General features: G+C 42.6%; 1 protein-coding gene across 3 annotated transcripts in view; it reads right to left on the bottom strand.

The window, feature by feature from the left end:
* Positions 1-2049: 2049 nt before the first annotated feature.
* Positions 2050-10244, bottom strand: part of LOC128613632 (complement factor H) — a 30949-nt gene continuing 22754 nt past the window's right edge. For all 3 annotated transcript variants that reach the window (XM_053634563.1, XM_053634564.1, XM_053634565.1), the window contains one exon: positions 2050-2992. Coding sequence is in view for 1 of the 3 variants with exons in the window: in XM_053634564.1 (XP_053490539.1) it covers positions 2991-2992 (2 nt within the window). In the remaining 2 variants the exon portion in view is untranslated. The remainder of the gene's footprint in view (positions 2993-10244) is intronic.

Genomic DNA, 10244 nt, shown 5'->3' with positions numbered 1-10244 from the left:
TGTGTGTGTGTCTTTGCATGTCAAGTCAAGTGGGTTTTTATTGTCATTCCTCTATATAGCTTGTATACACTTGGAACAAAATTATGTTTATGCAGGACCATGGTGCAACACAGAACAATCCGCAAGACTGCATAAAGTGCAATACACAACAGTGTGAGATAAGTGCAAAACAATAAATACACAGAACAAAACTATTAATACACAGGGCAGTAAATACAGAGAACATGGACTGTGAACTGTAAGCTATTGTGAAATGTAGCAGCAGTGACTGACACAGCTATGTAAAGAGCAGTGTGCAGTAGTACTGAGTCTTACTGAGTTAGGTGTTTGACTAGCCCAGGTAAGCGGTGGGAGGCAGGAGGGTGTTGAGCAATCTGACTGCCTCAGGGCAAACTGTTGCTGTCTGCTGATGGGGGCATGGATGCTCTTGTACATTCTGCCAGATAGCAGTAGGGTGAAAAGTCCATGAGAGGGGATGTCCACTATACTGTTGGCTTTGCGGATGCAGCAGTTGCTGAAGGAGGTGTTGATGGTGTGTAGAGAGAACCCAATGATCTTTTTAGCTGTTCTCACAATTTGCTGTAGGGTCTTGCGGTCGGAGGCTGTGCAATTCCTGTTCCACAAGGTGAGTCAGCTGGTCAGGACGCTCTCTATTGTCCCTCTGTAGAAGGAGGTGAGGATAGGAGGGGGAAGATTGGCTCGCTTCAGCCTCTGGAGGAAGTGGAGGCACTACTGGGCCTCCGTCACGTGTACACCAAGAAACTTGGAGCTTTTGACTCTCTGCACAGTTGTTCCATTTATGTGCAGTGATGAGTGGTCCACTTGGGTACTCCTGAAGTCGACAATCTCTTTAGTCTTATCAAGATTAAGAAATAGATTGTTGTCTCTACACCATTCTGCGAGCTGGTTCACCTCCTCCCTGTACGCTGACTTATCATTGTTGCTGACGAGGCCCACAGCTGTAGTGTCTATAAGTGATTAGAACTGAACTTTGCAGTTGCGTAAATGATGACTCAATAAGTCATTCACCACACACAAAAAGACGCTCACTTTTCGCACATACTGGCATAACAATGCCATAACAATGAATCTTTTTTGAGAATTAATTCAATCCTGATGGTAAGCAATGTCTCTGATTAAAATACTATCTTCGCTGATGTCCTCCTTATATATATATATAAAAAAACATCTTGGATTTGACATTATTAAATAATTAATAATTTGGAATTAAAGGTCACAGAATCTGGAGAAAGAGTTGTGAGGCACAGAATCCAAGTTGCTTGAAGTCCAGTGCGAAGTTTCCACAGTCAGTGATGATTTGAGGTGACATGTCATCTGCTGGTGTTGGTTCACTGTGTTTTCTCAAGTCGAGAGTCGATGCAGCGTCTACCAGGAGATTTTAGAGAACTTCATGCTTCCATCTGCTGACGAGCTTTATGGAGATGCTGATTTCCTTTTCCAGCAGGACTTGGCACCTGCCCACAGTGCCAAAACTACTAGTAACTGGTTTACTGACCATGGTATTACTGTGCTTGATTGTCCAGCCGACTCGCCTGACCTGAACCCAATAGAGAATCTATGAGAGACACCAGACCCAACAATACAGACGAGCTGAAGGTCACTATCAAAGCAACTTGGGCTTCCAGAACACCTCAGCACTGCCACAGGCTGATTGCCTCCATACTACGCCGCATCAATGCAGTATTTTGTGCAAAACTATTAAAGCTCTGACCAAGTATTGAGAGCATAAATTAACATACTTTTCAAAAGGTTGATATTTCTGTATTATAATTTTTTTATTCTAATATTTTGAAATACTGGATTTTTGATTTTCATTAGCTGTAAGCAGTAATCATAAGGTTTAAAACAAAAATAAGCTTGAAATATTTAACTTTGTGTCTAATGAATCTAGAATATATGCCAGTTCCACTTTTGTAATTAAATAAAATAAAAAATAAAAACTTTCTATATTCTATTTTTTTTTTGAGATGCAGAATATGTAACAGTCTGACATATTTTCTAGGAAAAGAATGATATATATATAAAAAATAGTTTGAAATATTTTTATTGACTTGCTGAATTATCTATGAAAAGACACAATCCTCATTCATGTAAAAATCGTAATTAAAATAGAACATTATAGTACTTGGCATAGAATTAGGATATCCTTTGAAAAATATAAATTCTTCTTTAGTCACTTATAATTGTCACTCTGGGTATATGGGTCCATGATTATTTTTCAAGAATAAAATTCAAAACATTATTTTGTGAATAATTATTACATGAAAATCTTTTGGAAGTTTAAGATATGAAAACAAGTGTAATATTCCATCAAGGCACTTCTCGAGTAGCAGCTGCATGAACTGGTCATGCTGCTCTTCTCCACGCTGCACGCTGCCCTGTTAGCATCATCCATGTCACTCAACACATCAAGGAAGTCAGCAGGGCCGGACTGGGACATAATTTAATGCTGGAAGTCATCCATGCCACCCCATACACACCCCACAACAAATTGTGAAACCACTGACGACCCTATTTTTTATTTCCTAAATTCAATTTATTACACACAGTGTGGCTATCCCATAAAAACATAAATAATAACTCTAAATTGTGAGCACAGAATCTAAATTCCTTTTAGTTAAAATTAAAACATCACTTTATTGCAGTGTTTTTTTAAATTTTTTTTTAAAACTGAAATACACAGGTATTTTAAAGATTTAACCATACTATATTTCATACAAATATATTAAAGCATATTTAATTTATGGCTGTATGGGTCCATTATTATTTTAGCAGTTACAGGAAAATCTGTTAGAATTTTAATTAATGAAAGCAGGTGTAATATTCCATCAAGACACTTCTGCTATATCTGTTTTTGATATGTTCCTGATTGACACCTGGATATTATAGATTCACCATGATTTATGTACATTTCTTCGTCTCCAGGCAACGGTTGTTGATGGCTATTTCGTCCTCCAATGGTTTCACTTTTCTGAAATAAAATCCAACAGGGTAGATGTTCAGTTTGTTGTTCTGTCAAATCAACAGGAAATACCATTTTGACTATTTAAATCCTAATAAATGTAAGTACTGATATAAATAAAGAACAAGCTTTTATTTCTGCAGAAAAAAAGTTTTTATATATTTACTGGTTATCTTGTGAAATTAGATTGCTAATACTAAATGCATTGGTTCCATATTTACTAATGCACTTGACATTTCATACCCATCTCACTTGCAAACAGGTCTTTTTTTTTTTTTTTTTTTTTTTACCACCAAACAGAGTGTAGGATTGGTCACAGACATACATCACAATATCATTGTGCCTGTATTGATTATTCATATAGTTCTCCATTTTTAATGAGTTGTGAGTTAATTAGTTTCAATAAGTCTGAAATTGAGTCACGGTTTGGCTATGATATGACAATGGCCACGTTACACTGACCAATAGTAGCACATTCTCGCTCCAACCAATCACATTTTGTTTTACAATCAGGGTGGGAATAGAGTCACATTCTCAATCAGAGACAGGTCAGGACTGCAGGCAGGCCATGCTAGCACCCACACTCTCAGCTTACACACCCATGTGCTTGTAATCCAAGCAGAATGTGGTTTGGCGTTGTCCTATTCTAGATGGCAGCATATGTTGCTCCAAAATGTGTGCATATCTTTCTGCATTAATGGTGCCCTCACAGATATGCACCCAAGTTACCCATGCTATCGGCACTGGCACACCCCCATAACATGACAGAGGCTGGCTTTTGGACGTCTGAGGGATCAGATATCATTCAGAAGTGGTTTTCTAGCATTGCCCTTTATGCACCCAGATTTGACCAGATTCCTTGAATCTTTTAATTATATTGTGCACTGTAGAAGGTGAAATTCCCAAAATCCTACCGATTTGTCTTTGGGGAATGTTGTTCTCAAAGTGCTGGATTATTCCCTAAACCAACTGTTGACAGATTGGCGAGCCACGACCCATCCATGCTCTTGAAGGACTAGGCCTGTTTTGGAGGCTCCTTATATACTATGGTTAGATGATACCCTCACCTCTTGTCACATCGCTATTAGTCCTAAATTGCTCCTATCCCAACTTTTTTGGAACATGTTACATGCATTAATTTCAAAATAAATGTTTATGTTGAAAAAAACTATGCAGTTCATTAAGTAAAACATCAAATACCTTGTCTTTATACATTTTTTGTTGAAATGCAAGTCAAAATACATTTACACATCACTCCTCTTTGTTTTTATTAGCCTTTTCCATGCTGTCCCAACTTTTTTTTGAAATTGGGGTTGTAATAGTTTTGTATGACTCCCTCAATTGTCCTCATTGTGAAAAGATCTCAACATCATATAGACATTGTTGTAAAGGGGTCAAATGTGCAGAAGATGCTGGAAAAGCAAAGAATGTTCAGGACCTGGAGGATTTTCTGAAGAACAGAAAGCTGTTTAACCGCTCAGGATGAACAAGGGACTCATGAACAGCTATTACAAAATATAATAGTTGTTGATCATCCAGGTAACAACACACAGTATTAAGAATGTAATTGGACAACCGGTTATTCAGCTGTTCCATGGCCAGGTGTGTTATTCCCTCATTATTTTGCTTACAATTAAGCAGATAAAAGCTCTAGAGTTGATTTCATGTGTGACATTTGGATTTGGAATCTGTTGCTTTTAACTGAAGTCTAAAGAGCTGTCAGTGCAAACAAGCCATCATTAGGATAAACAATCAAAACAAAACCATTAGAGAGAAAGACCCAAAAGGAAGTATGCACTGGTGAGCTCGGGAACACCACAAGCCTGGGGAGACCATGAAAACAACAGTGGACGATGACAGAAGTGTTCTTTCCATGGTGAAAAAGTGTAATCCTTAAAAACAGGAAGACCAGATTAGAGTATGCCAAAAACATCTTTAAAAAAAGTTCTGGAACAACATGCCATGGACAGATGAGACAAGGATCAAATTGAACCATAATTATGGGAAGAGAAGAGTGTTACGAAGAGATGGATCTGAAGCATACCACCTCATCTTACAGTGTGGGTGTGTATGGCTGCCAGTGGAACTGGTTCCCTTTAACTTATGAATGATATGACACTGACAAAAGCAGCAGGAAGAATTCTGTGTATAGGACTATATTATTTGCTCACATTCAGCAAACGCTTCAAAACCAATTGGGATGGCACATCACAGTGCAGAAGGACAACGTCTTGAAGCAAACTTTTTTAAGGCAAAGTGTGGAATGTTCTGCAATGGCTAAGTCAATCACCTGGCCTGTATCCAACTGAGCATGTATTTCACTTGCAGAAGGTAAAACTCAAAGCAAAAATGCCCCTAGAACAAGCAGGAGCTGAAGATCATTGCAGTAAAGGCCTGCCAAAGCATTACCAGGATACAAATACAGAGTTTAGTGATGTCTATGGGATCCAGACTTCATTGACAGCAAAGGATTTGATTCAAAGTTCTCTGAATCGCACATAAAATCATATTTCCTTGGTTATGTTACTGTGTTTTTTGTGCTCTCTGGCATGTTCTGCTCATGTTGTCTATTTCTGAATGCTTTTTCCCTTCACGCTTGTTTCCACATTCTCCGCTCACATTCCAAATGTTGCAATTTGAGTTTCATGTAAATCAGGGCGGGCTTTAGCGTCACCATTGGTCGACTACAGCTCCTCCTCTAGTCAATTAATCGAAGAGGGAAGTTGACGTCACTCCACTGCGACTCATGGTTGTTGTGTTCATAGACAACAATAGACGCTGCGTTGGCTGCTGGATCGTAGGTCAACATCGGCGCAAAAGTAATAAATCTCAGCTTATATTATATTTTATACTATAAACTAAATTGCAGATAAACAAGATTTTCATCTTTACTGCCATTTTTCTGCAAACCGACTTTTATGACAAGCTCCTCGTTTCAGCTGAGCGACTGACATATTGTGAATCTTGCTGTAGTTAGCTGGCTGGCTAACTTTTCTGACCTGGAGACAAGAATAGCTAAAAGATGGGGTTGAAGACAGAAAAAGCCATTTCCACAATGAAAAAAAAACTTTTCATGTACATTAAAGTATATTACATTAGGGACGTCTCAGCATTTATAAACCAAGAAAAATAAGTAAATCTATGCTTGACAAGCGTTTATGACAATGAATAATTTTCCAAGTCTAACTATCGAGGTTCTAAGTAACTGAAGACAGAACTTTTTTTTTTGTACTTCACGTAGATCATAAACCGTTGAAATTGTTTGAGAAATGTAAACATTATTGTGCTTTTTATCCAGAAAAACCGCCGTCTTGCCCTGATCAATATGGCGGACGCGTTGACCTATCGCAGCACCAGGCCAGTGCGGCGTCTATGTATGTCTATGAACACAACAGCCATGAGTCGCAGTGAAGTGACGTCAACTCTCCAATTGATTGACTAGTGGAGGAGCTGTAGTGGACCAATGGTGATGTTAAAGCCCGCCCTTATTTACATGTAACTTGAACGCAATATTTGGAAAAGCAAGCGGAGAATGTGGAAACAAGCGCAAAGGGAAAAACAACATAAGCGTTCAAGGAAAAAAGAAAAATGAGCAGAAAATGTCAGAGAGCACAAAAATGTTGGGGTTACGCATGTTACCCTGTTCCCTGAGAAGGGAACGAGACGTTGCATTTAGCATAACAGTATGGGAGCGCCTTGCGCGCGTGACCGGTATCTGAAGCTTGTGTAAAATCATGCCTCTACTTATAGGCCTGCCATGATCAGGTGATGTGACAATTAAGCGCGTCGCATGATATATATATGGCACCTGTGAACCACGCCGCCAGCCTCTATTATCTGAAGCAAAGACGCAATTCACAGGCCTGCCCTGGTATGACAGTGCTATGCAACATCTCGTTCCCTTCTCAGGGAACAGGGTTACATGCGTAACCCTGACATTCCCTTTCAAAGGGAACTTCGACGTTGCATTTAGCATAACACTATGGGAACGGGAATACCCACTCCGTCATACCGAGGGTATGGCCTGTTCAAAAATACCCAAGCCCGAGGGTCACTGCAAGACACTCGAGCCCGGGGTGGAATGAATATCCAGACTGTAATAACGAATGAATGTGTGTGGCGTAGACCACCCTCCAGCCGCACACACATCCTGCAAGGATACCCCTTTGGAGAAAGCCTTCGAGGAGGCGACCGCCCTAGTGGAATGAGCTCTCATGCCCAGAGGCATGGCGAGACCACGTAAGCCATAGAGATTGCTTCCACTATCCAATTCGAGATGCGCTGCTTTGACACAGCATCATCTTTACTGTTGCCAAGCAGGCCAGCAGCTGCTCCGACTTACACCACTGGCCGGAGTGGTGGACGTAAGTACAGAGAGCCCTTGCTGGACACAGCAGGTGCATCCTCGCTTGTTCCGGTGTGAGGAATGGAGGAGGGCAGAAAGGCTGCAACACCACAGGGAGGGCAGCCGATGTAGGCACTTTATATCTGGCTTAGGATACAGGAAGGCCTTGGCTAATCCAGGGGAAAAGTCAAGGCAGGAAGGGGCAACAGAGAGAGCTTGTAGATCTCCCACTCGCTTGAGAGATGTCAGGGCCAGTAAGACAGCTACCTTTATAGTCAGAAGCTTCTCAGAGGCTGACTCTAAGGGATCAAATGGGGGCCCTGACAGACCTCCCAAGACCACAGCAAGGTCCCAGGAAGGTATGCGCAGCCTGCAGATGGGCCTCAGCCGTCTGACACCACGCATGAACCTCGAAGTTAGAGGATGTTGCCCCACAGAGGCTCCCTCAACAGGCGAGTGGCATGTAAACCCTGATTGTAGAAGGAGCCAAACCTGCTGAGAAACGTTCTTGTAAGAACTCCAGGACTGTAGCTATCACGCAGTTCACTGTGTCTAGCTGACGTTCCTCACACCACAAGACAAAAAGCCGCCACTTGAGCACATACAATTTCCTTGTGGATGGTGCTCTAGTGTTTAACATGGTCTCTACCACCTCAGTTGTGCGACCAGAATTTATGAGCTGGTGCCCCTCAGGGGCCAGACCCACAGGTTCCGTAGTTCTGGCCGAGGGTGATAAATCAGCCCGCCGGCTTGAGACAGTAGATCCACTCTAAGGGCTCAAATGGGGCACCTGACAGACCTTCCAGGACCACAGAAGTTCCCAGGAAGGTATGCGCGGCCTGCAGATGGGCCTCAGCTGCCTGAGACCACGAATAAACCGTGAAATTAGAGATTGTTGCCCCACAGAGGCTCCATCAACAGGGGCGTGGCTGGCCGAAATGGCGGCCACGTAAACCCTGATTGTAGAAGGAGCCCACCCCGCTGAGAAATGTTCTTGTAAGAACTCCAGGACTGTAGCTATTGTGCAGATCACTGGGTCTACAGTGGATCCCTGTGGATGGGAATCTTCCAAGGAGTGCCATCTCGCAAGGATATTATCTCTCATAACCATATTCAAGTTGGCCAATAAGGTGCTACTAGCAGCAGACATAGACTGTCTTGGCGAACTCTCGCTAGAACTTGTGGGAGCAGAGCGATGGGGGAACCGCATACAGATGTGATCTCGGCCACATGTGCACCATGGCGTCCAGCCCTAATTGGGCGGGAGTAGTGAGGGCGAAACACAGCGGGCCATGTGTTGTCTCCTCGGAGGTGAACACATGCCATCCCGCTTGGCCAAACTTCGCCGTATGGACTCCACCACTTGTGGATGGAGCCACCCTGCTCCAGATGAGGGCCGCACCAGAGACCGTGAGCTGGAGAGCTGTCTAAGACTGTGTGATGGAGGTGTCTCTCATTACCGTCTTGCGCTAAGGAGACACCCCTAGAGTGTGACCCAAGGCTAGAAACCGGGGACACTCAAATTCTCATAATACGTAGGCATCGCTGCGTGACACTGATTATTCTTTACTATTATTTTTGTGTGTGTGTTTTTTTTCTTCCCCTTTTGGCTTTCCATAGCGGAAGGAGGAGTCGCAACGTGAGCTCCAAAATCCAGCGGAGAGCCGAACTCGGAAGACAGAACAAGAGATAGAGCAGTGCTCGTCTCCGGCTCCTCTTCCGGATCTATAAGAGATCCCCCGAACCTGAGATGGCTAACTGCCTCGGCAGCGGCCAGCCCAGATCCGCGAGGCTCTGAAACCCCACTCGCCTCGGCTTCCGAGAAGAGCGCGAGTCATGAGCCGAGCTGCTTAATGTAGGCATTACCATGCGCAGCCTCTCGAGGCTGCCATCGCATACTACACCGCTAATACTTCCCCCAGAAAGTGTGCACTATTCCCCGTGATGAAACGGGAGCAAGCCGTAACACACTTCCTGAATTCTTTCTCGCTCATTACTTACCTTTCTTTTCTTTTTCTCTAAAAAAAGGATAGAAAAGTTAAGACATTTTGAGAAAATATCGTGTAGAAATGAAGCGTTTTTGTCACACAAACAACAGACATGCAGTCTCGCTGAAGATAATAAGGCTGGCAGCATGGTTCACAGGTGCCATATATATATCATGTGACACGCTTAATTGCCATCTCACCTGATCATGGCAGGCCTATAAGTAGAGGCATGATTTTACACAAGCTTCAGATACCAGTCACGCGCACAAGGCGTTCCCATACTGTTATGCTAAATGCAACGTCCAAGTTCCCTTTGAAAGGGAACAAAGTGATATAACCAAGGAAACATGATATTGTGTGCAATTCAGAAAACTGTGAATTCATGTTTCAGTTTTGTGCAATATAATTGTAAATGCGCTTAAATTTTTTTTGATTCACACTTATTTTTAAATCTGTGATACTTTCGACGGAAAATTAACCCCATAACTAACTAGTGCGCAAAATTGAAAGAGCTGAAGCGAGAAGATGAAAAGTTATTGTGGCAAATGTTATTGAAGCTTGCACGGCCGTTATTGTAAATTGCACGCATGTCATTGGAGCTTGCGTGCACAAACATCAATGACATGCGTGCGAGCTCCAATACCGCGTGTGAGAGCTTCAATAACATTACAATCTTACAATTAGAGGGACAGTGGTGGCTTGGCGGTTAAGGCTGTGGGTTACTGATCGGAAGGCCGGGGGGTTCAAGCCCCAGCACTGCCAAGCTGCCACTGTAGGGCCCTTGAGCAAGGCCCTTAACCCTCTCTGCTCCAGGGGTGCCGTATCATGGCTGACCCTGTACTCTTCCCCCAGCTTCCCGACATGCTGGAGTATGCGAAGAAAAGTATGTATATGTGATCAATAAAGACTTATTATCATTAACTGTGAG

This window comes from Ictalurus furcatus, chromosome 10, assembly GCF_023375685.1.
Source record: "Ictalurus furcatus strain D&B chromosome 10, Billie_1.0, whole genome shotgun sequence".
Taxonomy (NCBI): Eukaryota; Metazoa; Chordata; class Actinopteri; order Siluriformes; family Ictaluridae; genus Ictalurus; species Ictalurus furcatus.
The sequence above is the reverse complement of the archived record's forward strand: the minus strand, read 5'-3'. Positions and strand labels throughout refer to the sequence as shown.